This window comes from Dromaius novaehollandiae, chromosome 2 (genome assembly GCF_036370855.1).
Source record: "Dromaius novaehollandiae isolate bDroNov1 chromosome 2, bDroNov1.hap1, whole genome shotgun sequence".
Taxonomy (NCBI): Eukaryota; Metazoa; Chordata; class Aves; order Casuariiformes; family Dromaiidae; genus Dromaius; species Dromaius novaehollandiae.
In genome coordinates, this window is record NC_088099.1 from 28,112,439 (window position 1) to 28,140,233 (window position 27,795).

General features: G+C 39.3%; 1 protein-coding gene across 1 annotated transcript in view; it reads right to left on the reverse strand.

Moving 5' to 3' along the window:
• Nucleotides 1-934: 934 nt before the first annotated feature.
• Nucleotides 935-27,795, reverse strand: part of COL6A6 (collagen type VI alpha 6 chain) — a 61,224-nt gene continuing 34,363 nt past the window's right edge. Inside the window, exons 23-39 of the mRNA XM_064505455.1 lie at nt 22,368-22,430; nt 21,492-21,554; nt 20,428-20,490; nt 19,132-19,194; nt 18,643-18,693; nt 14,964-14,999; nt 14,756-14,818; nt 14,380-14,442; nt 12,063-12,098; nt 11,203-11,239; nt 10,614-10,625; nt 10,014-10,501; nt 6,280-6,370; nt 4,967-5,638; nt 4,059-4,152; nt 3,550-3,818; nt 935-1,656 (exon numbers count right to left, since the gene is read on the reverse strand). Of these exons, the coding sequence (XP_064361525.1) occupies nt 1,484-1,656; nt 3,550-3,818; nt 4,059-4,152; nt 4,967-5,638; nt 6,280-6,370; nt 10,014-10,501; nt 10,614-10,625; nt 11,203-11,239; nt 12,063-12,098; nt 14,380-14,442; nt 14,756-14,818; nt 14,964-14,999; nt 18,643-18,693; nt 19,132-19,194; nt 20,428-20,490; nt 21,492-21,554; nt 22,368-22,430 (2,337 nt within the window). The 3' untranslated portion in view covers nt 935-1,483. The remainder of the gene's footprint in view (nt 1,657-3,549; nt 3,819-4,058; nt 4,153-4,966; nt 5,639-6,279; nt 6,371-10,013; nt 10,502-10,613; nt 10,626-11,202; nt 11,240-12,062; nt 12,099-14,379; nt 14,443-14,755; nt 14,819-14,963; nt 15,000-18,642; nt 18,694-19,131; nt 19,195-20,427; nt 20,491-21,491; nt 21,555-22,367; nt 22,431-27,795) is intronic.

The window sequence follows — 27,795 nt, forward strand, 5'->3', positions numbered from 1 at the left end:
GAAATGGATATGGGGGAGTGGAAAAATGAGACACAAGAAGGGAAAATACTGAGAGCCCTTGTGGTAAACAGAAAAGGGCTCCCTGACTGCCATGCACAGGCAAAGGCTTTGTGTCCAATTAACTATGCACAAACCACTGCTAATCCAAAGGTTTCTGATCGCAAGAGCTAGTTTGTTTTCACAGAAAGATGTATCAGCCTGTCTCTACAAGACCTAGCCTCCCACTCTGTTCTTTTAAACCAGGGAGTACCCTTCCTTGACTGAGCTAAGGGTGGCATGGTCTCCTTTAGCAGTGAGTTGTTCAGCATTTTTATGGCTCTGAGGCTGGCAGGACTTCACAAGAGTCCACTCTGTTCAAAGTCATTCCTCACAACAGGCTCCCTCTGGTTGGTGACAGTCAAAAGCACCAGGCTTTGAGAAATCACAGCCCAGGAAATCCAAGTTTGTGTATGTCACGGTGACTCCCTAAAAGTCTGTTTTTAAGGAACTCTTGGTCAGCAGCCTATGCAAATTTCTTAGCGATACCTTATCTGTCTTATTGTAGACAAATACAGAAGCAGATTTGTACTCTAGGAGAGTACAGCCACCTCTACAGAGTGGCCCAAGGTGGCAAAGTTAACTGCACCATGGCTTCTACAGTTCTAGAATGGGCAGCAGCAGAGTTTGGGTAAGTCAGTGTGTGAAAGCCCAGCTAAGTCCCACTTTGCTGCAGGGCACTGCATTAATTATCTTTAATCACAAAATGTCTTTGGGATTTTTTTTTCCCTCAAGAACAACCACCAAAATCTATTGGTCTAAAATGAATGAACATGCCTAACCTTTGGCAGTAAAGGAAAGGGCCCAGTGCTGATTTACATGAGATGAGGAGCCAGCCTATGAAAATATGACATCTGTTTGAAGAACTAATGGCACACGTATTTCAGAAGGAATGATTTTATTCACATGTTGGATTACTTAGAAAAAAATTAAGAAGCTGAGAATGATTCTATGATAGAAAAATCCTCTACATCAATGCAAAGTAAGCGCTGGTAGTTTTATGTCTTTTGAGGTAAATGCTTTTTCATACTTTCTCTAAGCAAGATAAATGCAAGCAAATGAATCAAAGCATTCTGACATTAGTTTCTTCCATCCAATGTTATTTCATGAAAATGAGGTATTATTTTATTTTATTCAGTACATTTAAAAGGTGCACATTTTGGTGTTTATGGAAGACAGACACATTTCAATATTTTTATCCCTTTTAAACAATACACCATTGGCTATGAAAAAAAGTTTCTCACTTCCCCCCTTCTTTTACATTGGATCAACTGAGCAATAGCTTTAACTTTATTTTCACTAAGTTACTAGATAAAAACTTAGCTAAGAAGTATTCTCTCACCTGAAATCTGGGAGCCAAGTAGTGTTATGCATTTCCCTTTGAGCCCTTCACCCCATCATCTTGATAGTGTAACTGAAGAATTAAAGTAATTTAACTGTCTCTGCACTAGAAAGATTCTATACACAAGACTTGACATTCTTCTTGCGTTTCAAATCTATTTTTGTTGCCTCCACAGCCCCCATACCAAAACTGACCACACATTTTCTGCCCTTTGTTGTAGTACCACTTCAGAACGTAATCCTCACATTCTCCGCTATCCTGAAGCAGGTCACATGCATCTGGAAAAGGCAAATATGAAATAGAGTTAATGAAAGAAAGAACTACCCTTCTTAGCATTGGAATTTCAGTGAAAAGTAACATTCAGTGCAAACCAGCAAATGAGAGAAGCAGTCAGTGTTCAAGGTCTTACAAAGATTCACTACGTATCCACCCACAAACCCACAGTGCAAGGGTGGCCATGAGGCTCCTCTTACTCTGATCGATTTAATCAGAAGAACTTGCTGAAACAACTAGATTTTCAGTGGCATAAACAGAAGTGAAAAAGAGGAAAACTAAAATGTGTTCAGTCTTCTAACATAGAATTTTACTAAAATTATTGTAAAATGATTATATCTCATCTATAGGGACTAGTGAAACAAAGTTAGCACAAACTGCTCTTCAATCTTTTCAGAACGTCCCTCTGCTTCATTTCAAGTTTTTATACCAGTACCTTTCAGTAAATTTTCATAAACGAGCATACATAGATAACTAAATCATTCATGATAGTCTCTAAGCCAAATCCCAGGGTCATATAGAGCTAAATCATATAAATTTGCCAAAAAGTAGATGAAAGTAGCACTGTTTGTAGTAATCAGCTTTCACCAATGTGAATTCAGAGTTATTCAAGTCAGAAGAGCAGGACATCAAAAGGAAAGCAAAGGGAAGGAAAGCAAAACACTGAGAAAACCACCCAGCCTAGAGATTTAAAATAACATAGCCTTCTCCTCCTAGTCAACTGAAAAACAAGAAAATCAAACAGCAGATCTATACAAGGCACATCTCTGGAAAGGAAAGCTCCAAAACTGTGCTACGTGTTTTTAGAAGTAAACTTTAGGGGCACTACTTACGAATTAAGATTGAGAACTTTCGTTTATACCTGTCTTCTAAGCAGCTTATGTTGCACAACATCAGTGCAATAAGCCTATTACCTCATGAGAAACATTTTATTTGCAAAGTGTAAATGGTAGCATACGTTCATGGTACAGAATTTTCTATGTGACCGCAGAGGTCACGCACTGGTTAACGGAGAGCACTGATTCAAGATGGTACATATGAAGTTAGGCCCACACCAGACCAATTCTGTATGTGCCAAGCAAGTCAGTCATGTACTGTGGATGTCTGGACTTCCCAGAAATACATCAGTTCTTAATCAAAGATCTGATATTACAACAGCTGTGCAAAAGCATTAGCCCTTTCATCAGGGATGGGGTTACCAGACTGTCCTCAGAATCATTTTTGGTTGGGGAGAGATGAAAAACAGAGGAATGGGAGTTGTAGTGATGAGCAACCACACCAAAAGTCATACAGGCACCACTGATTTTTCAACAAAAATTCTCTACAATTGTAGTCTAAACAATAACACTTGATAGAGCTAAAGGAATGTTGGTGAGAGAACTGATCTCACAATCAGATTACCATATCTACTGTAATAAATGGCAAATCTGTAAAGAAATATGCATAATTAGGAGGCAAGGTAAAAAACATGAAGAATATCTTTTTGATAGGATACATCTAGGGGAGGGTCCAGTTCCTCCTGCAGGAATAGCCTGTAGCAGAGACATGCTTAGTTCCTCCATGTCCAGCTGAGTGAGGAGCAAGAGTAACTCAGTAACAGTGCAACTAGGTGATTTAATATCATCAGCTGTTTTTGTAAAGGCAGTTACAAATTTATGTTATATTCTTAACAAAAGTTGTAAATCAAAGCTAAAGTCCAAATGACACCTACATTTCTGCCTTTAGTTACAAACTCCTAGTATATAGATTTGGACTGAATATGATCACATGGCAGCACAAAGCTTTGGAAGATTTACTAAATGGACATGCTTCGCACTGAGTAAACACTGAAATGAGCCCTTTGCAATTGAGAGTCTTTTTACTGAATTCAAAGAGCTTTTCATGCTCTAAAATCATACCATAATCCTTAGGAGCAGCTCTAGTTTCTACTGTTGCCTCTAAGTTTTCTTCATTCTCCTCCTGAGCTTCTCCATGCTTTTGTGGCTTTTTTTCTTTACCATCTTCCTGTGTGAAATACTCATTCTCCTCATAATCATATCCCATCTTTGGCATTGTGTACACAAGTTCCGTGGTAGTTATAAGTTTCTCCAGGACTCTATTTTCAGTTGTTTCGACTTCTTCCAAGCTATGAATGTAACCAGTTTCATCTGAGCCAGGAAAAGGCACCCTTCCAAGGAGGAAAAAAAAAGGGGAGGGTTAAGCACTAGTATGGCCTTGAAAAAAATGCATCTTGTTCATTCCTTCTAAATACTGTGAAAAACTTGTTTGGTTCTGATACTGTTTCTATTGAAGGTAGTTGGAATGTAACTACTAACTCAATGGGAGAAAATTCTATATTGAGAGATAAATGTAAATAAACAGTTTTAATCCCATACATGCTGAATAACTTTAATAGGCAATTTCAAACCTTTCAATAACAGATACTTGCTGTTGCGTGTCTCCCCGATCTAAGTTTTCACACTCTTCTTGAAGTTCAGGAGAAGGATAACTGTTCATTTCCTCTATGGAGAAAGCATAAGAAGCAATAGCTGAGTTTTAAAGTCCTCCAAACCCTAGTAAGTTTGATAAAAATGCACTATGTGAAATTTTTCTTGTGGAGTATGTATCTTTCAAATAAATAACATATGACACCTAGAAGGACTAGCACTATGACCAGGGAAATGAAAACGACGTAAGAGATGCGGTCTTACTTTGCAATACACTATTCATCCTTCTATAGAAACTTTGGCGCCTGTAAGTATGTGCTTCTGATGGGGATTTTAAATCAGCGATATGTTCATTCTTCATATTTCTCTTATATATATTTCAAAGCAACCAGGAATGGCTAATCTGTACATATGTGTCCTGGAAAATTCAGAATTTCTCTCTGCTCTATAGAAGAGGAATAACTGCAGTAAAGAGAGGTTAAGGCCAGATCAGCTAGATGTTTGAACTAAAAAAAGACTAAATAAGCATAAGCAGCTGAATAAATCTGGGCCTGCCACTAGTCAGAGGAGAAATGAAGGCCTAATTCAGGAACAGAATTCTGTTTTCTTGGCTGAAGAGTGGAGGCAATTAAGCTATATATTAAATCCAAACTAATGGGAAAAAAAAATTTTAAGACTTTGGCCTAAGACACTATTAAAATATAATGTTGTCCTGCAGTTACTAGCATTTCCATTAGTGTCTAGCATCTGCTGTCAACTACAGATGAAAGACCGACTAGTTAGATTATGACTAGAAACTGAATGACAGTGGATACCCAGACTACCTTTGTCTAAACAGCATTTCTTATTCTTTCCATAATGTAAGCAAACCCTGTTGGATGCCACTTACGTTGTAGGAGATTTAGGAATGCCCGGCTAAACTTCTGAGCGTATGCCATCTCAGATGTCGAAACCCTGCCCAACGACAGTAAGTGCTGGTCTGTGGGGAAGCTGGACAGCTCTGTCAACTCGCTGTCACTCACATCATTGCCAAGCGCTAAAGTGAACAAGGTGAATCCTTGGCACTTGGCTCCAAGTGAAATCTCTCTCAGTCCCTCTCTGTCCCATTTGCTTGTTTTACTTCCAATTATTGTAAATATGACCCTGTGCTTTCTTTGCCTGGGGGCTTTAAAAAATATGTTTTCAACTGTCCACTGTAACGCAGAAGCAATGGCTGATGGTCCCTCCAGTTGGTGAACAGACTCTTGGATATGTCTCTTCATCAAATCTTTATCATTGTATGTGACTAGATCAAACTCCAGGGCCACAGGGCTTTGGCTTCTGTCAGGCAGGAAGCCTCTGGGAGCCTGTTGCACCAGTGCCACTCTGGTGCCTCCATATGACTCGCTTGGCTGTGGGGCAATGACAAACTGATCTAGCATGTTGCTCACAAAGTCTTTGGCTCTCTGAAACTCTTCACTGCTGATGCTGCGAGAGCCGTCCATGATGTAAGCGATATCCATATCCACCAGAACAGGCGGAAGAATGTGAACCTCACAGTTGGTACTTGGTTTGCATTTATCTAGAGAAGAAGAGCCAATACGCAACAAACTATTTAAAGAGTACAACAAAAGCAATGGTTGAGAAAGAAAACTCTACTTTACTTCTTAAATTTTGATTTAAAATTCAATATGGCAAGCAAAAATTTTGTTGTAAGAAACAATGGATGAATCTTGCTGAATAAGGTTTTGAGATATGATGGGAAATTACTCAGGCGTGAGAGCAAAAAGTGCTCCTAAAGTAAGACTTAAGAGTTCTCTTGAGTAATTTTCTTCCTTTGAAATCTAAACAGGGCAAAGGACACTGAAACAAATGCTTTTTTTAAATTTATTTTTTAATCTCAGACAACTGTTCAGCTATCCTAAATATTATTATCATTTAGGAGCTTCTCCCCCCTTCAAAGTACAGACTTTACAGTAAATGAGCCTGGTCTCCCAGAATCATAATGCTATTTTAAGTGCATTTGTGTTATAAAGAAAACACCAAATATAATTCATTTTGCATGGCTGAGACAAGAACCTATTAAACAGCTTTTGTGTTTTTGAGCTTTGAACTCTTTCTATCCACATTGCCCAGAAGAATTATTTTATTGAAATCTATAGGATTTGTTATTGAAAGGATAAAAAGACCAATACAACAGTTTGAATTTGTAAAAAGTCTTACCATAGCAAAGAGTACAAGATGTGATGCTGTTCAAATTTTCACTCTGTTGTCTTTCCCAAACAAATAACTGAAATCTTCTAGTATCATCAATCTGTGTATTAAAGCAGACACAAGAGTAACATTATATACCCAAAACACAGATCTTTTTTTTCCCCTCAGTTCTTAATTCTTAATGCCTGTACTGTCTCTCTGCTGAAACAGACACTGTCCCTATCTTGGTGGTTTCACTGCTATTGTAATATCAAATGAGTACACAGAAGACTTCCAGTTGCCACTCCGGTTGCCCTGAAGCACTACAGGAGTTAACACTGGCACCTGATGTATGAAGAAATCTAAACACTGGGAATGGAAAGCAAACAACAGAATCAATCTCTTTGAGAAATACATCAGCACCCACATAAGCTCAGAAGGTTTTGTGGTTAAGAAGTTGTATTAGCAGTCATGATAGTGGTTTTCTGGGCTTTTCCATGGTCTTCCTCTGCTGCTCTGGCAAATAAGGAAATCTCTTCCTGCCTACAAGTTTATCTCCACAATGTGCCACAGAGACTGCTCGTTAGTGCAGCTGCTAATGCAAACATATCTGTGTCAGCTGTAGTGATCCTGACCAGAAGACCATTACACATTGATGAGTTAGTGATCCACATAACAGTTTACCTGAGTAGGTGCAGGCCAGTGCTCTGCTTTGCTGTACTATGCTGCACCTACAGCTCGGCCTTCAGGCCTGTGTTGCAGGGTAAGAGTTAGCCAGCTAATTGTAATGAAGGAGCCTGCAGGTAGCTCCCACTTTGCACTGATGATTATACCACCTGCACAGCCTTGTCTTCATCTGAAAGTGCAGCAACAAGTTCTCATGTGAACCTTCTCTTTGACAGCAGAAATGATTGATAAAATTGTTTTCTTTTCAGAAAATCCTGTAAGAGCTCAAAAGACCATATGTAAGGTAATCTTTTGACAGACAGTGTCTGCAAGGCATACTGTGCCTGACTGAAGGCACCTTTGATGTTACACAACTTGGGGTTCCCAGCGTCTGAAGGGATGTAAAATTATCTGTACTATCCTCTTTTTCCTTATAGTGTTAGCTCCAATAAATAGCATTTTCAGAGCTACTTTACAGAATGAGTGCCTTTCTCACTGAGATCATGATGAACACTAGTCCACTGACTAGCATCCACTAGCATTGAACTAGAGCACAACATTAGCACAGTTCATTAGCCAGCATATTGCATTAAGGCAGTTATACTCATAATAGATCATTTAAAGCTAGCTCTGGTATTTCTGTGCAGTGTTGCACTTAAGTCCTCTGTCCACTTTCATTTTTATACTTTGTCTTTCTGTTCTTCATAGATCCTAGATTAGGCAGGAATTAAGATCAGTGATGACTTGTTAAGTGATCTCTAATCTGAGACGCCTAAAGCAAGCTAACCAAAGACAGCAAGTATCTCAGGCTGGTATAATGAGAAAAATCATGAAGACTAAACCACCCCTGAACTGCAAAGGGGAGAAGGCCATCTGAAAGAAAATGTATATTTTTCATTTGCTTGGGCAGCAGGGGGAGGCTGATTGCCATGCAACCATTGTAATCATAAAAGAGAGCTAGGTAGTGAATTTTTTGCCTTTCCCCTTGTCCAGAAGCTGCTCTCAGCTTTGCTTTAAAGCTGGCCAGACTTCTGCTGCCCAATATTCCTCTATTCCCTAGCATTTTCAGGTGCTGTTTATAATTCTGTGTTGTTTACTTGTGTGATTCCTGGAATAAAAAACATGTCTTAAACATCTGCAGTAAATCAGGATGCAGCTAACACTTCACAATGGGACTATTTTGTTTGTTTGCCAACCTGTATGTTCCTGTATTTTGGAAAGAATTACAACAAGGGTAAGATTTATAACCTTCAAATTAATGTTGCCTTATCCTGCCAGTGTGAACATTCCTGGTGCAGGCAAAGCATATGCCTGTTTACTCATCCTCTCCATTTTTATACAGTATGTATCCACATGGGACAAAAGACCCAGACTGTAGCTTGGTGTTTGCAAGGCAAGTATTACTGATTCAAGTCATGTTATTAACTCTACTCCCACTGTTGAATGAGCTGCCTATGGCACAGATAGGGGAAAATGCATCAGCATAAATACTTCTTAGGAACTGAGAAACAAAAATGCATCAGCAAACTTTTTAGGAACTGAGGAACAGGCAAAACCCTACAATCTGTATTTCAAATCTTCATTTTTATTCTGCACAGACAGCAGTAAAAGTCTGCCAGAGGGAAGAATGGAGGAAATGACCCTGTATTTCATGTGCAGCATAGCTGAAGATCTCAGGTTATCGAAAAACACAGTATCTGTATCCTCAGATTCTTGTACTATATCTGTTACTAGGATGCCCGTCTACTTGCCAGCCCTTGGATGATACTTCAGTTTGGAGCCAGAATGATTTGACAGAATCCATACTTCAGCCTGTTAATATCAATGCAAAGACTGAAAAAAATTCCAAATATAACCCTGGTGTGTGTGTGTGTATATACATGTACATAGAGAAATACAAATAAATGTGTGTGTGTGTGTGTGTGTGTGTGTTAAAAAAGAATTTTATCTAAAAAATAAAAAGGCAAGTTTAAAATGCCAAGTCAAACTGTTCCCCATAGACAACGGGAATATATGGGTCAACTGGACAATGTGACCCTTTTTTAAATCTTTTCTACCCTGAAAATGATTTGTGGAAAGTGAGCACCTTTGTAAATACCAGATGTCCTCATTATATGCACTCAGACTCATAATCTGCTCATACTAAGTAAAAAAATATTACTGTTTGATTCTGTTTATTCTATGAAGCAACCAAGCGAATAAGCAACAAGCTTCCGTCTTGTACATCAGTAGAATTCTTTTACTAACATTCCATCAGACAAAGCTGTGAATTGACTAACAGATACAAGGCTGCAAGAGAATAAGTATAATATGAAGATTAAAGTGTTGAATTAGATACTGCTAGAACAGAGCTTAGCCTCCAAGTTTTGCATTTTTTGTCATGCATAAGTAAATACAGTTTCCTTCTGCAAGGATGATTTTGAAGAAACAGCAGCTGGAAGAAACTTTGTTTTAAAAAAGCTAAAACTGAGCACAGATGATCCAAAAATAAATTGAAGAGAAAGAATATGGAAGCCATATTACCAAACCTTAAAGAAAGCTAGATTTTTTTCCTTTGGCTCCTGGTAATATGCAATACTTATTTTTTCTATTTAATATCTTTTTATATGAAGTCATATTATAAAACAAAAGGGTTTATTTCTTCTCTTGTACTAATGGCAATGTAGCTATCAAAAGGGGTCTTGTTCAATTTAGTTTTCTTTGGGAAGATAAACTGCTGTACTTGAAGTCTTCCACTATTGGGTAATAGTGGAAGACTTCCTAGACTTCCCAGAAACTAGTGCCACAGTTTGGATGTCACAACATCAGAAAAGAATGCTCCATAAGAAAGAAAGTGAAATTAACTCAATGTTATTTAAATTAGATGATTTGGCCTAAAACCACTAGTCATAAATAATTCATGTGCAGAAAGAATCGGTGTTCCTTTATTAAAATAGTAACTTTTAACATACCTCTTTCTAATAACAGATAGGATCTAAACTTTTCCTGGAGAAGTAACTAGTTTAAGAGCATGCTTTAACCACATACTAGTAGCTATTAAGCAAACAGATGATTAATTCTCACTGAGAGTTTCAATTTTCTATAGTCAGTCTACTTACTGAGAAGGCACGCCTGACATTTGGCACTTCACTGAAGGCAATAACCACTGGAGTGATATCCAAGGCACTCAACTCAAGCGCAGCTGTGCTGATAACATCATCATCCTGCGATGGACCATTGGCAAAAAATATGGCAACTTTTCTTGTGAGGATGCCCTGACGAACCCGTTTAAAGACATTCCTTGCAACAAACCTCATGGCTGCCCCAATATTACGTTTTCCAGTGGATCTCTCTAGCGGTACTCTCTGGACTGCTTGTAGCAGCAAGCTGCTCTTTTGGAATTCTGAGAATCGGATGAGATAGCGCGTGTTGGTATTGAAAGAAACAATGGAGACACGGGCGCCTGTTGGGCAGTTGCTTTCACTGATCTTAATGGTCCTAAGCAAAGACATGACAATGTTCCTCATTCTTTCAAATGCACCTGGAGTAACATCTTCAGACATATCAAGGGCAAACACCACTTCAGTTGGATAAACTGGACACGTGTCTGTATTTTGAAACAAAAAATTCAGTGTGAGTGCCTTTCCAAAATTCAAACATTGCTGGATTTTCCTTCAAGTCCATGAAAGAAAAGGCATACAGAGGTCTGATGGGCTTACCTGATGCGCAAGCTGAAATGGAGAGATGGAGAGGAAATAAATTATTTGGCACTCATATTCATGAAAACGGTGACATATTCACTTACTCTCATTGAAGAGCCTGATCCACAGCTCAGACAACTATCAGAATCTGTCAGTTAGGGACAACCATCCTCCTCCACAATCAAATACTCAAAACAGTGCAGTTTCACTGGATGAGATTTAAAGAGACTGTTCTGGGTTCTGCTGAGCAGAGAAGGCTGAGAGAGAATGAACACTCCAAATCGGGAAGAGAGGCGATACATAAATACTGTCTTCTCTCCCTCACAGATTCTCCCAAAGGGGATTTGGCATAATAATAATAAAATAATAGCCTAAATGAGGACCAGAGAAATTTGTTAGTATTTTCATAATTGACAGGAAAAATGAGCAAAAAGTGTAAGCTTGTCTTACACACCTGCTGAACCACCATCACAGTTAACGACTATTAGTCACTATCAACCTGAGCCAGATTCAACCTGCCAGCCTGAAGGGTTTCGAATGGAGGCTGCTCCATCTAAGAATGGTGACTAAATGGATTCAGAGAGAAAAGAAGATGCTCCCTACTTACGGCAGTTTTCTCGTGTAAAATTCACAAGTTCACAAGGCTGCAGGAGCAAAACCAAAAAGCAATTAGTGGCAAATCCCAGTCCATCCCAGGCTAGGAATCTTACTATTGGTTGGAGCTGAAGATCAGATCCCAGTGTCTGAACACACATTCTAGCTCCTCCCTATTTCAGACAGTCCAGTGGACTTGAGGTTCTTCTCCTACTACAGAAATTAAGTTTTTTTCAGACATGCTCTGTGGACACTTAACAATGCGCTAGAGCATGAAACAGTCATTTATCCATTTTTCGTTTTGTGCAATAATCTGATCTAGAAGGTCACAAGGAGGACACAGGGCAATGACACCTCCATAGGGCAATGGGCAGGAAATTCTAAAGCAACTCGCTAGGACATAGAACATATTTACAACAGTATTGCCTGCAGGCAGCTGTCCGTATAATGGTTAGATGAAGCCTTTACTCAGGCATCTTCATGCTATATGGGGATTAGGATTCTGGAGAAATCCTGCCCTGCTATTTCCAGTGAAAACAGCTGTGGCTGAGGAAAGGCCTCCTTTTGTAAGAGAGTAAAACGTAATCCTAAACTTGAGCTGCTGTGTAAACTAATCTGAATGAATAGAGAAAGGAAAGTTAATAGTCAAATAGTTTGTAAAAGTTTGGACACGGAGTAAATCCATGTTCACAATTAGTTCTCATTCCTTGATTATTTACAAGCAGAAGGACTCACTCTACGCTGACAAGTATTTGCAAAGGATGTTATTTTCTAACAGTTAACAGTGCTCATTGCAGTCCATGCTTTGAATGGAAGAAAACTAAAACTGTTAATTCTATGCAGTGTGCAGTTAGCTCTAAGGTAATTACATACCTCCATTGCAATGGTGCCTCTTGGTCCCTTGGTACCCTGAAATAAATTGAAACACGCCCCGAAAATCAGCCTATAATAATGTATTTCCATCACCGCTCTGAAGCCCAAAGAAAATGGAGGCATACAGTGTTTCCCTGATAACCATTTCTGAACTTGAAATGTGGGGAGACATCGTCACTCAGTGTGGATTTCTGTGGACCTGTTCCTGACATAGGTGCAGACTACTTCTCAGTAGGGCTTTCCTTCCTGTTTTTATGAATGTTCAATATTTGTTGCTCTTGAGGACCAGTATCATTAGGAATTGGATCTTCCTTCTAGTTAGCAACTTCTGCTAGCAAAAAATGCTGTGGTTCAGTTATCTAGACTTTATGTCCCTTTCAGCCCCTGAAAGGTTTTCTTGCCCACTCCTCTCGCAGGGCAGAATCTCCAGTTCTGCCTCAGACAATCCTGTAAACCATACACCTACTACAACTACTTAGCAGGTCTAGCTGGCTTTGACTACTCTGCAGCCTTCTGTTTAGGAGCTGTGTGTGAATGCCAGTATTCCAAACACCCTTTTTCAAAATAAAGTATTGTTTATCTTTGTAATAGAAATAAAATACAACAGTAACTTTTTTTTCTTCAAGGGCAGCTTGAGTGTTTTCATCATCACATATGCAATTCAACCAGGCGGCAGGGCCACTGAAGACTTTCACCTACTCACAGGCGGGCTGCAGCACTGTACACCAGAAAAACTTGAACTCCATATCCCACAGCCTTTAGCTAATCCCTCCATACCATGACTACACAGTTTACCAAAATCATATTCCCCTTCACCTCCCCAATTGACAACCTCAACTCCATACTTGTTGCTTCACCCTCCATTCCCCACTGCCTTCCAACTCTTGCCTGAGCTCAACTTTCCTCATCTCTTCTCCTCTCCTTCTGTCAGCCCCATCAGAGCCATTCCATGCCTTTCTCTTCTTATGTTTCCCAGCAAGTCCCAACTCGGCCTTGGTACTATGGAGCAACAATTAACTGTGAATTGCCTGAGCCTTAATGAATGGTGTTTGCAGCAGCTGCTGACCAGTGGTGACTGAGCCGTACAGGCAGGACCCATAGGAGTAACCATATGGCTGATAGCTGATGCATCATAATAGGAGGGATAGGTAAAACAAGCCTGCTTTGGCTGGACCTGCCTACTACCTACACCTGTTCTTGCAACCCTCGCTCTTCCACTTTTCCCAACATTCCCACTTTTCCCTTTCACTCATACACTGCTACTACAACAATCCCTTCAAGCCCATACCTTCTAAGCCCCCCCTCTCATGTCTGCATCTGAAGAGGAGATCCTGAGCTTGCAACCTCTCTGCAGACTTCCTGGAGCATGGATGCGCAGGGCCAGTGGCTGCCTGGCCTGTCAGCACCCAGGGGCTGTCTGTCTGTTTGTACTGTAAGGGAGCAGCCAAGCAGCAGGGAGGGCAGGTCATTCCAGCTGCAGCTCCTGGCCCTTCTTGTGCCCAGCACTATAAAATAAAGTGGGCCACGTATATTCATTGACCAACACAGTGTAATGGACAAAAAAGTTATTTTATAAGTTCTATGTATCCTGTGGGCCATGTTATACAGGTAAAAATACTATTATCAATATTGTTCCATATTTAAACTAAATGAGTAAGTTTAAGAAAGTTTAACAAAGAAACAATTAATGGTAGGGATTGTTTATGGTCACCATGGAGTGGATTTGAAAAACTGCTGCAAGATAGACACATACAGGAATTTTCTAAAGTGCCTACAAGGTTAGTCCTAATTCCTGCTGACATTTGTGATCCTTTCTCCTGCTTGCATACAAAATACAACTTTTTTTTGAGTACAAAATGCAGATCACAAATACCAGAGGAAACTATATTAATATATCTGTATATAAGGATTAATAGGTTACAGTAAACATAAGCCTTAAATAGAGGCCTGTAATTGCAAATTTAACTCTAAATGGCTTCATGTTTTAAATGAAAAATGTATTGGCTTTCAGCAAAACAATCCTGTTTTACATTTTAAAGTATTCTCTTTTTTAATTAGATTTTTATCCAACCTAAGACAACACCAAATACTGTGGATGAGGTTCTGGATTATATCAATCCTGCATTGTATCAGTACAGTTCCAGTTCCAGTTCCAATAGCAGGTGCCTTTGTGCATACGCATCCACAGCCAAGATGTAGCTCTATACAACTGCCAAGTTGATTTAAGTGCATTTTATCAGATGAAGCATTATTAAATATGCCATTAATCTAAGAGTATATTTAATATTTCCTTTTTCTAAAAATACAAATACATTACCATGGGTCCTGGTGGCCCTTGGTCCCCTGGATCTCCGAGGAAACCTGGTGTGCCAGCATTACCCTAAAAACAGAAACACTGATTTTATTTATAATAGCTCCACACAGGGGCATATTTTCAGCAAAGAAGATCTTGTAAGACTATCATTGTGAGCTGGATCTTGTCTTTACATAATGATGGACTATTATTTCTATGAATTATTAGAAAGCAATGAATACCTCTAAAGACTTAGACCTGAGTTCTCTCCAAGACCTCTTGCCCGGAATATGGCAAAAAAGGTCAGAGTTGGAATCAATTTCAGAATTCTGTGGGTCAAGAGATACTCAGGATCTAGGGACTTTACTTATAGAACTCTTCAGAGACTTAACAGGCTTACCCTTCTACCCCTAACTCCTTTGGGTCCTTCAGCTCCTGGGATACCTGGATCCCCCTCTTCTCCCTGAAAATTAATGAAATCCAGAAGTTTATAGGAAAGGTGACAAAAAAAAGGAAAGAAACAAAACCAGAAAAGCAGACAAGCCCTTCCAAACAAGAATAGTGTAAAACAACATACAAAGAAAGCAAGCATATGCCCATTCTTGTACCTGTGGACCAGGATATCCAATGAATCCAGATTCTCCCTGCCAAAAAATATGAAAAGACTTCATAAGAATCTAGGACTTTGTGATCTCCTTAGTGTTTGATCTCTTTAATCCAAAAATAATTATGAAATTATTCTTAGCATTCTAGTCCGTTCAAGTTACAGTAGCTACTTCTAAAGCCTATGTTATCATCAAATGACACCATTTTAATCTGCTTATTTAAAGCAAGAGCATTTTAAGAATTTCCAACAGCTGTCATTTCTCAAATAAGTGTTTTATCAAATCTTAGTTATGCCTCTTAACAAAATACAGTAGAATTCAGGTTCAGCGATCATGACTACAATATAGCATTCAGAACTCAGTCTTTAAATGTGATTTCAAAATGTTGTACCCTCCATGCTAAGCAGTGATGCCATAATGTTTTGGCGGCATATTAGAAATTACGTACCCATTAACTGTTTTCAGCTAGTTCAGTTTTTGGTGTGGTCTCTGCTTATGTACGAGAAATATCAGAAATCCCACAAAGACCAATCAGAATTGAAGTATATCTTTCCTTAACATTAGAGTAACTAGCAGAATTCACAATGCTTATGTATGTCCCTGTTTTAAGAGTTCCCTCCCGTGAAACTGGCCATGGTTATCAAACATCGCAAAACAATCAAGAGTTGCTCAGTAGATTATCACATAACTCTATCCTAAAATTTATAGAAATTTGCATGCACACAGACACCAGATTGGATTTAAAAGAGTGGAATTTAACTTGTGAGCCTCTGTAATTTATAGCAGCATTTAGAGAGACAATTTTAAAAGCTGTTTTCTTAATTATTAGGGGGAAAACAACTTTTTCTGCATCATCATTTTCAGGTAATTTGTTTTTTAAATTGCTTTAAATTCAAGCCCTGACAAACTTCGTGCAGATACATCAGTGTATATAAGTCAATCCTTTAAAACAATGAATAATGACAAGAAGATTTAGCAGAAACTTTTGTTCTTCATGTCTTATAACATAAGCACAAGGAGGATGTCCCCCAAAATGAACAAGTGGGAGATCCCAAGAAACTGAAAGAACTGGTCTGGCATGTAACATATGCGTAACGTGTGGAGTTCTTCCGTCAGAGGAACTTTTGGGGGCTAAGAAGGTAAGAAAAGGGACTAGGTATTTCCCTTGGATAACAAGAAGTATCAAGAGTCATTTTAATAATGAGCTATTCTAGAAAAAGGAGCTCATCAGTTGGAGAGGCTGCTGGGAAGCTTTCGTATCTTTTCTGCTGCTTCTGCAGCATTCTGCTTCTCCCACAAAAAGTAGAGTGAAACAGAAAGGCCTCAGATGACATCTGCCAGACCACTTCTGTTTCACATGCAACAGGAAAGGACTCTCTGCTTTTTGCAAAGGGGACTGCAGCTACCACTAGCATCCTGACCATTTGCTCTAGGACTGACACATTGGTGATGCTTCCGAACTTTTCCCTCTCTTGCTCTTCCCTCCAAGTTCCAGGCAAGTTACTACATCAGGGACTGAGACAAAATCAAAAAAAAAAAAAAAAAAAAAAAAAAAAGAGTGTGTCTATGCAAGGTTTCACACCTGTGAACAAAATCATGTCTAAATACATCAGAGAAACTTTCTGTCAGGGGCCTGAGCACATCCTTACCACACCACACGGTGGTTTGGCTGCCTGGACCCAGGGATAGGGCAGCTGATGACCTGTGGGGAGAAGCTCCCAGACAGCACTGCAAGGAGGCCACAGCCAGGGCCAAACCCCATGTCTATGCTCTAGCTCTAAGCATGCTAGATCACTTGGCCCCCATCTCAGCTAGTTTTAGCTGCCTCACAGCCACACTTGTGACTGGCCATGGGCCGCACTGAGTTGGACCCAGACCCACAGGGCTGTGCCTGACCCTGGTTGCCATTCCCAGGCCTGCCCTGCGCACCTCACGTCGGGGTGGTGGGACATGAGCCTTGTCGACAAGGGCATTGCCTCTGCCAGCCTTGTTATCATGCTGGGCTCTCAGCTCCCTGAAGGAGTAGTTGGCCCTTAGTGTGCCGCGACACTTCCTAATGTAGATGAGTAAGCAAGGATCAGGATATAGAGTATTTAACTGCTAACAAAAATGGATTCAAAATTTCCAGGAGTCCACTTCAACTGGAGTCATGAACAGTCTAATAAGAGCTCAACTTAACAACAGAAGGCCTATAAAAAATGATGAATTATTTAACGGAGGTATTTCTAGTAAGAAATGTTAAGCATTCTTTTCTCTTAACAGAAAGAAGTAATTGCACACAGAAAAATTTGCAAAGAAAAGGTCCTGGAAGTTATTTACCTGCTTGTAATCAAACTGCTTTGATTACACACATATACTGACTGGCTGTTCTCAGCCCTACCATTTTAACACACAACTTAGTACCAGTATAATGGCTATATTTTTCAGAAAGCTATTTCTTTCTTTTCCTTTTTTGTTTTTTTTATTATTTTTAATGAGAAAGTTTATTAGCACTCACATAAAAAAGACAAGATCCAGCAAATCTCATTCTAAAATTGAAATATTCTTCCATGAATATGTGAATTCTTTTGATATACAATTATACTTATCCACCTATTTATAGATTTTATTATTTCTCAATCTGATTTAGTGTAACAAATCCAGAAATCGTTGTTTTCACAGTGGGAATCCAGAAAATATTGCTCATAGTCTACATTTCTTTTCTAGACTTAATAGCAATGAAGATTAGGAGAAAAGTCACTGTATTTTTATGTACTTTTGTATTTTATATTATTTATATAAGTAATTATTTATAATATTTTATGTATTTATGTATTCTATATTATTACTATTACAAAATTATGTGGGATTTTTTTCCCCCAAAACAAAAGAAACTGAGTTAGACGATGGCACTAACTCCATTTTGTTTAGATCCTCCTTCCCAATCCCAAAATTAATTACCAATATTTGGATAGAAGTTTTAAACAGACAAATGATCAACCATTAACCTACTGTGGGTCACTGACTGAGTCACTCAAATCATAGATATCTGTGGAGCTATAACTGATTTTGAGCCCACACCTTCTGTGTAGTTTTTATTTTAGCTGGATTCTTGTATGTTTTTAGGGGAAAAGGCATTTCACAGCTTTTTTTCAGGGCTGTGAAGGGAATGATGAGAATTACTAAATAAGAATTAATTCAGAGATTAACCCACAGATTTTATTTGTTGAGCATATGAGGACAAGGATGAGCATTTTACATTAAAACAGCAAGGATATTCAGAGAGTACTATCCTCCCACCCTGGCAGTCAGGGAATTACTCCTCTGAAAAAAAGAGGGAGTGAAAGAGTCCAAGGTGGCCTTCTCACACCCATATTTACCAGTAAGAATGGCTAGTCTGAACTAGACTAGTCTAGACTACAGTGGGTAGAAAGCAGGCTGTACTACAAAAAGTACAGCTTACACCCCCATATCCTTACACACACACAGACACCCACACCCACACCTTCTGAGAAAAGAGTAAGAGAGAAAGGTTCTTTTCAAGAGAGCAGCTCCCTCCTGGTCATTCTTAAGTTATGACACGATCATGTGCTAGTGTCAGAATGGGGGTATAATTCTCATTATGGATATGAATATGGATGGTCATGTTAGAAATGACCTTGCAGTATAGAGACTGTGAGATGTTCTGACTCTCTGCACTCACCTTTGCTCCTTTGCTCCCTTCAGGACCATAGACATCTCTGCCATCCATGCCCTGCACAGGGTGAATATACCACCAGTTAGATTTTGATAGAGGATTAGATTTACATCCAATTCCCTCCTGGCCTAAAAACCTCCCATTACGATGCTGCGCTGAGCCTCTGGAGGCTGATGAGGTAGGGCAAACTGTCACAACACAGTCTAAAACCAGTGACAAATGGTAGCAAAAGCTGTGGAAAGAAAACATGGATTAAGACCACGCTTCCTCTCCACTGTGTGGCCTACCTCTGGTATATTCTCCCTGTGTCATAAAGAATCTGAGTGGAAACATATTCTCTCTGGCTCACAAGGAATGTGGCATCCATAAGGACACTGTGAGCCGAATGCAAAATAATTTTAATTGTACCAGAAAGGGAAAACAAAAGAAGAGGGAAAGGACTGTATTGACTCAGATGGATGAGAGTTAAACCTGAATTAGAACAAAAAGACTCACAGGCATGCCCCTCTGTCCAGCTGGTCCCATTACACCCTTCTCTCCGGGGTCACCAGGCTCACCCTGTCACAGTTGAAATACGAAAAAGATTAGCTTGCCTTATCTGGCAGCATTCTTCTCTCTGAAATAGGAATCTGTCTGCTCAGCTGAAGTGTGCTCACACATTTTATAGACAAAGTCTTCCGTGACAGACCATGTCTGATGGAGAGTTCTTGCAGGTGAAACTGGAAAGCCCTGGCCAAATCAGAATATGCTGAGCACTGATGCAGCTAAACCCCACCACAGGTCTTCCCTCAACAAAACTCCCACTGTTACTAGGAATTCCTAGTGGTGAGAGCATTTTCTGAAAAAAGTTTTATTAATGGAAGTAGGACTTAGACTGGAATTCTACCAGCCTGAAGAATCTGTTGACAGTGGAGTACACTTCTCAGGCAGTCTGTCCAGCTTATGCTCCTAATTTTCTCACAGGTTTTCTTTTCTTGGGCTCCTTTTTTGCTTTTCACTTTCTTCATGACTCTTTCTTCTAACAAGAAAACAAAACTAAGCAGCACAAAGCGAGATTGAGAAATTGGAATGTATGGGGGAGCACTTGACAGACTCTGACTTATTCCAGTAAGAAGCAGTTTTTGTTATTGCTACCACCAAAGACACAGAGATTGAATTCCTGTGCTTGTTCCCACCTTTGTCACTGTTTCACTGCATGTTTTCAGGCAGGTCATTATGGTACTTTCACCTTCCAGCACCTCTTTGTCACTAAAGGTAATAATATGCTGAACGTAATAATCCTTCAGAGATACTGAAAGGCTTAGTTAAGTGGCATTATTTATGCCTTTTAGATTCTTAGATGTAACAATACTCAAATCAGTCATTTTTAGACTGATGAAGAATCTTCTGAAGAAAAAAGTTAAAATAAGAAGGTAAGCTTTATTAGCTAGTACACATCTTCCATGGGTTGGACAGAGTTTAGGAACTACAAAATAAGTTCAAGGGCCTGCACTGCCATATCCCTAGTGCATTTTGTTAGAAGCTAAGCCCCAGTGAGAATCATGGCCACAAAAGCAATTAGGACAGCAGTCATGGTGTCACTAGCAACCTCTTTGTATAGCTCTGACACCTGTAAGGTTATCTTGAACATATCACTTGCCTTCTCTTACAATCTAAAAATGTCTATAAAATATATCATTCTTCACATGTGCCATAGGAGCACCACAAATATTGGTTCATGCTTCTTTAGTCAGATTCTTGAATGAATGATGCTGTGAGATTGCTGCAATTAGGTACTTTAAGAAAGTTTACCTTTGCTCCCCTTGCACCTTGCTTCCCAACAGAGCCAGGTGGACCGGGGGGCCCCGGACTAGCCTGCAATCAGAAATATCAGTAAAACGATGTATGATGAAAAACTCAAGGGCTCATTGCACTCAGGTCAAGGGTTCATCACCACTTGCAATTATTATAGGATCAGTATAGACATCTAGCACATTAACAGACTTCTGCAAAGCTTTTGAGGGCCACAGTAAGAGCTTTGGGTCAAGCTACTATTCCAGTTCTTTTCTGTTTTCTGCATGACTGCTTTAAAATTCCCAAAATATTACTTAGTATGACATAAATGTTATTTTGCATCTATACAGATATTTAAGTATGATAGTGAATACAGACATGCATGAGTGCACAAACAATATGAATATTGTTTTATATAAATGTATACCGTCATATATAAACATATAAATGTCTGTGTAAGCATGAGCACCATCATGACTGAAGCAGATGCCCAAGGCTGCATGAGTCAGCCACATTCCAATCCTGAGTTATACGGGTGTAATTCCAAAATAATGCCCCCAGTATCACCAGCATCACACAAGTGAGAGGAAGATCAGCACTCAATAGGCATTCAATAGTTACAGCTTCATCATACCTTAGCCTTAAATCTCATTGGCCATACTCTGACAAAACTACTGACCAGCCAGTTACCTAGCTTTGCTCTCAACTGTACCACTGTACATCTGGACCTAGATGTGCTTCAAGGCATGATGTAACTGCTGATATACACTACAGAATTGAAAATGGAATGTAAAACTCAGGTTTTTCATTGCAACCATGGAAAAAGAATTGGTAATACTGAAGTTCTCTTCCTATTAACCTACCTAAACTTATTTTTAAGGCTGTTATTTTCGACAATTCACACTGGCAGTAGTCAGCTTTTTCATATGGCCATTAGTTTCCATAAATACTATACTGAAAAATCATCTGTTTCTTCTTGTTTACGCAGGTTTTAAAAAAACAACTAATTAGAAGAATAATACAAACACTGAGAAATGAAAACCCCTAAGGTGCACAGCAGGGATATGTTATTTAAAGCTAACCGGAGGGCCTGGCATGCCTTGTGGTCCTGGAGGTCCTCTGATCCCTTGTGGTCCTCTTGGGCCCTGAAGTAAAAAAGTCATTTTAAAAAAAGTCAGTCAAATGTTGATTGCCTTTCACTGAAGATTAGATTGCTGCAGTGACTAGGATACAAATGACTATTTTGCAAGAACTTCTGCACAAGTGAAACTTCTGGCTGTTTGGCTGTAGGGATATGCCCATGTGAAGCAGCTGATATTGTCACTGCATGATAGCCATATTCAGAGAGCCTCTTAGGCACCTAAGATATCAAGGATGACATAACCAACCCACAACCAACAAGACACACTTGCTCCCGATGCCCATACAGTCAGTGGATGGAGCGTCTTAAAATTGAAAGCTATGGTAAAGAGCTTATGGCCATAACTCTCTTCAAAATGACTTCATCAACCAAATTTTTGAAACACAAATTTTTTTCATTGGTCTTGTCAATCAGTATGTCATTTTCACCATTTCAGTGCACCCTGGAAATGCAACAGATTTAATCATGCAACACATTCTGTGTGCTTATTGCTAACTATTTCTAATAAATTCATTTTGAAGATATCTGCTTGAAAATATCCTGTAAGCTAGAGAAGTGTTGACTAAATTACTTATTACTAATATTCACAGTCCTCTTTCAATTTCAAAATAAGCTGCACCTACATAAACTGAAAGAGAAACTTGGCACATTTAATTCATCAACGTCACAGAGGAAATTTGCCAGTGAAGAATTTTCCTCATAATATTTTTAGTTGAAGTAAACAAAGCATTACAAAAGAAAAACAAAAGATCCAGACTGACAACACATTTTCTCTATAGCTAACATACAAAAACAACTCAGAATTTCTTTTAGCTACCTGTGGGCCTGGCAAACCAGGGTCTCCTGGGTAACCTGATTCCCCCAGATCTCCTTGCTCACCCTGCCAGAACAAAAACAAACATACAAACAACAAAATAATAAAAACAAGAAAACAGATTAGCGCCTGAGATGTGTATATCAACAGATACTCATTTCACATCAGCACAGAATATTAACTGATAGAAGGCTTTCTGTGCTTTCAGGCAGCACCTTCTGCTGAAGAAAAATCAGTTAAAAAAGCAAAGCCTAAGTAACTCCTTTTTTGCTTTAGGATCTGTGATGAACAGAAGATCTGCAGTGGGAAAAGTCAGTTCTACTTGCTTTGCATTTTCATGGGTGTAAAATACACTTCAGTGACAGCGCTGTTGCTGCACTACCTTTGTCCTTGGCCACAGCAGACACTTTGACAAGTCACAAAGTCAGGGCCACAAAGACAGATCCTCTTCACCTTATCCATGGAGAACTACGCGGGGAGGGGGGTAACCATAACTTCATAATCCATCCCAGAATTAAGTGTCTTTGTATTCCCCAGCTTTCACTCAGGTCACTCAGTGAGGCAAGTCAAATCTTGAAAAAATAACTTTTCAAACTCTTCAGCTCATAGCTATTAAAAGTTGCCAACTATGAATGAGTCAGTTTAGCTGACATCCATAAGAAATGTTTTCTGCGTCTGCTGATTTGAATAAAATAGAGCTGCTTAGCACCAAGACATTCTAGGCCTCACTGAAGGTTTTCTTTCACTAGAGAGATTATAAATATATCACTGTCAGGAAGTTGACAGTTCTGTAAAGAACCTCCTGGAGAAAACCACATTCAAAAGCCTATACTCCCCAACTCCCCACCATATGAATGAAATGAGAGAGATACCAATGCAAAAAAAAAACAAAGGGGGGGGGGGGGAAGCCAGAGTAACAATACTGTAACAGGGGACATCAGTCAGTAGACTGATGCCAGGCTTGTGCCCACTTTAAAAATTCAACAGAAATAGATTTTCACAAAAAATACTTTGATTGTAATCAAACAGGGACAAATAGAAGAAATCTTTCCTTAGGCACACTATATTGGATTCCAAAAGCAACAGATACTTTCCAGCTTCTTCAGTGAACTTTGAATCAGGCCTAGAATACAAGTTGTTCTTTTTTTTTTTTTTTTTGCCTCTCGTATGTTTATTATCCTTTCCTTCCTTCCTGTTTTGCTTTGCTTTTGTAACACTGCACAAAGACTGCAGTGCTGTTCTTGTCCACAACAATCATGTCTCTGAAGCTATATCACACCTTTTGTTTCATCTGCCCACTGATTACTGCTGTTCAGAATAGTAACTGTGTTTCTTCATTCTTTTAAAAAATGAAAATTTAGTCTCACTTTTATCATAAAAATGAACAGATAATTGGTGATGGAAGTCCTGGAAAAATGTCTTTTCAGGTTATCATGAAAAGTGGCATGTTCATGCTGACTGCAAGAAAAGTTAACAACTTTGTTGAAAGGAGCCTCAGTTTGGTGCCTGTTATTAACAATTTAAAAAGGTGTAAGTCCTTATACAACAGCTGGGCAAATTCTGGCTCACTACCTGTAGCCTGATTATATCATTTGTCCCTAAGCACTTTACTGGATGGATTAGCATAGGCTCACTAATATCTGCTTCATCTGAAAAAATGATTCATTTGTATTTCATTTCAACAACAAAACCTTCCTGTTCAGGCAGAATTGGCCATGCCATGTTTCCTTATTGAACCAGACCCTGTGGTCCACAGAAGGACCCTTGAAGACCCTGCAAACATTACGACTACACAGTTCTGCTTCCTGCCCAGGGACATCAGGAAGTCTGAACAGAAAAACTTTTAGCCCTTTATGTCCTGTGGCAGCTTTGCAACACCCTGTCATGCAAGAGGGGAGATCTTGGTGTGAGGACATGACACGCAAAGTTTTCCCAGAGGACGGATGTCAGTTCCACAGAGCAGGGTCTACTGCTACCCTCTAGTTTCCACAGGTGAGGCAGAAGACAGATTAGGGCAAAATTCTCTGACATTCAACCTCTTCAGTGAAAATGTTATTTACATAAGCTGTGATCTAAGCATGGGTTGGAACCTAGTCTTTAATGCCTACTGACGCATAGAAATGGTTTTTCTTACGCTTTTAGAAGCCAAAGCTGGTCATCAAGTGATTAAGTAAAAACAGCTGCAAAATTCCTGTTGCTGCCCTGTCCAGTCATCTCTTTGTTCCCTCCCATATTACAAACAGGTGGCCTCATAACTGGGGAGGGCACAAAGATGAAGGAGGTAGCTTCAAAAGGTTAATCTAATTCTGCACTCTGTGATTTTACTAAACAAGTGGAATGTTTTTATTTTCTAAGCACATCAGAATTCCAGCGCTCATTAGCACCATAGAAAGATAAGAGATAACCTGTTTCCCGCAATTTTGTCATTTCATCCTCATTACTTACTTGGATTATTACTATTACTCACAGAAAAATATAAACTGAGACTTTTAGAGTCCCAGCAGCAAAAAGGTTAAAAAAAAGTACAGCAAACATAAGAAATCCCTTAAGAAAGGAATTTCTGAGCTATTAAGCAAAAGGTGGGAGAAGGATTTCTGGTATAATTAATAGACTGGACTGATGACTGTTGTTTCATGAAGAAACCACGCATGGAAACTTGTGAGGCAGGAATATAGTTACTTATGAGTAACTATAAAAAAGTCAGAATCTTTCAAGTTATGTTTATCCCTGTGAGCAGCCAAAACACAGTGCTTTCCCTCTATTGATGGGACTATCAAAGTCTTCCAGGGTTTATTCCTACCTGGGATATCCTAGACAGCAAAAGATTTAGACTCTCAAAATGAAATCCAAATTGGGCTTTTCGGAAACCAGATGGGGCAGAAGTTTCAGGACAAGGTTTAACCACATGCTGCATGAAGCCAAGATGTGACTGGAGTATGGTTTGAGGAATTTGCTAGACTCTCACTTCTGTCTGTCATTTCCCAGTGGAAAATTAATTTGAATCAGAGAGCTTGCAATGTCAAAAACCTGTGTTACTTGGCTACAGCATACAGTAAGGCAGTGATAATCGTAAAGCAAAACTCTGCCTCCTCAGAATTGCAGGAGAGGGGCAAGGCGACTAGAAATGAGAGTCAAATCAAAGACTGTTGCTGAAGAAATATTATTTTTGTAAAGGATCCTCCCAGCAGGTCTGTTTTCTTTGCTGAAACTGGTATGTTCTACTCCCCCATTATGGCCTTCAGCTTAAGTTTCCTGTTGCTGCAAAAAAAGCATTTTGTCTACAGAAAAGTTTAGTGAAAACTCATGGACGCGCTGCCAGATTAAGAAAACAGCAAACACTTCAACTTACATACTCTGCCCACAACCAAAAATGTGGGAAATATACTAAACGCAGCAAGCTGAGCAAACTGTTAAGAGGTGACCAGCAACAAGATGTTTTGTACAGGCCATATACGTGCTCACATTGTGAGCTTTGAGAAGGGCAACAGGACTTTGGCTCAGACTTTGAAACAATTGCTACCTGAGGCCAGAGACAAGGAGTACATGCACTTCATCCTGTCTTGTCTTTGGTATTAGGACTACTAGAACTGCATTAGTATGACTTGAATGAAGGGACTTGCCTGTGGTAGATCTAGACTGAATTTAGCCCTGGCTCTGCTTGTGAGTGAAAAGTTGCATAGAACAATCTCTACTAAATACTGGTTTTCACATTTATTCAGGAACTACAACTCTGCCCGTTACCCAGACTCCAACACAGGACAGGACTTTCAAGACGCCATCCATTGTGCTGTTCCTCTGGGTTTATTTTCACTAAGGGAGACAGGAAATCTAAATCACTGCATACATGAGCAAATCTGGGAAACTCCTGGTGGGAACCAGGGGAATGAACAACCGGCAAGTGGAAAAGAAGTCTGAGCAACAAAGGAAATCAACATATCTGCTTGAAGCACCATGTTAAGCCAAGGTATGTACCACCTTTATTTGTGTCAGTAACCCTGAAGAAAGACTGGGTCAAATGTGATCTACTTCTACTGTAACAATGTGTTTTCTGGTATGATCATATAACCTATACCTAAGAAAGAAAGCAAAAGGATAATCTCGCAAGTTACGGTTTTAGATGTTCTTACAGTCACATTGCAGGGAAATATTTTACCTTGTCTTAAGAATTAAAAGAGAAAGAAATCATGGAGTCTTCTCAGGTTCCTAGAATTTTACTTTTACTTGCACTAGTCCATTTTCAAATACAACTGCTTTCAGATTTGCTTTGATAACTGCATTTTGTAATTTATACCCTAAGACAAAACAAGCTTTCTTTTCCAAGAACATTACCTAAAAGTTCACTCAACAGAATGGCAGTGATGTCTTTAGTGATTACATCTCTGGAGATAGTTTCTTGTCATTGTGGCTCCACAGAGTATAGGTCTGGGAAAACCAGGGCTTCAACCTAACAACGACATTTGTGATAATGAGACAATTTTCCCCAAATGATTAAAGGATCTTTCTGGAAGGATCAGTCAGCATCCAGGAGGGTTGATCTGTTCCTTATATCCCATAGAAGCATTCAAACTGCACTATATTCTCTCGGAGATTTACTTGGGGAATTCAACTGTCTTCAAAATCTTGATTCATTTCTGGAACTCTCTCTCCTCTGTCTTCACAGAAGTAAAATCTTCTACATGCTTTGAGCTGGTTTTCAGAGCTGCAGTTAACTCTGTGTTCTGTTTATATATCGGGAAACCATCACTTAAAAATAGCTTTAATCTTTTGTCTGCTGCATAGCTGAACTTCCCCATCAAGACATAAATGAGTCAAATTATGTATTGTCTGGGGCTCTTTTTGAGGCCCAAAAGCAACTTATGGCCTCTCGTCAACTAAGAGATTGATTGTGTGCTGGGCCAGAAGTACAAGTCTTGAAAGAACTACTCACTTCAGTATTTGTAACGTCACACAAATCTGGTTTGATTTTGTGCTGGATTTAAGAAGCTTAAAATGAAAGATCATTCTTCCTTTTTCTCAGTCATCAGAACCTGCCTTTCCATAACTTTATATTTCTGAACTAATTGGAAAACTTTTTAATAACTTATCAGGCAGCATATTACAGTCACATGATTTTAGTTCTTCTGAAGATAAGCAGAGGGGGGAAAAGCTTTGGCTGAACAGTGCCAGTCTATATGCATTATTCCCTTGCATATGAGTATGTCATAATTTCTGATGGAAGCTGCAAATGTCCCTGGTGAGAAACCCAGACAAACTCTGTGGATTCCTGTTTCCTGAAAAATCAAAGCCAGCCTAAGTTTGTTTTGCATTAAGATATTGTTCAACAGTTTGTTTCCTCTCTGGTATAACACCACCACACAGGACGACTAGCCCAAAGGTCTGAGGAATACCAGAAAGTTAAATCTTTTCTATGCCCCCCTACAAAATGGAATAA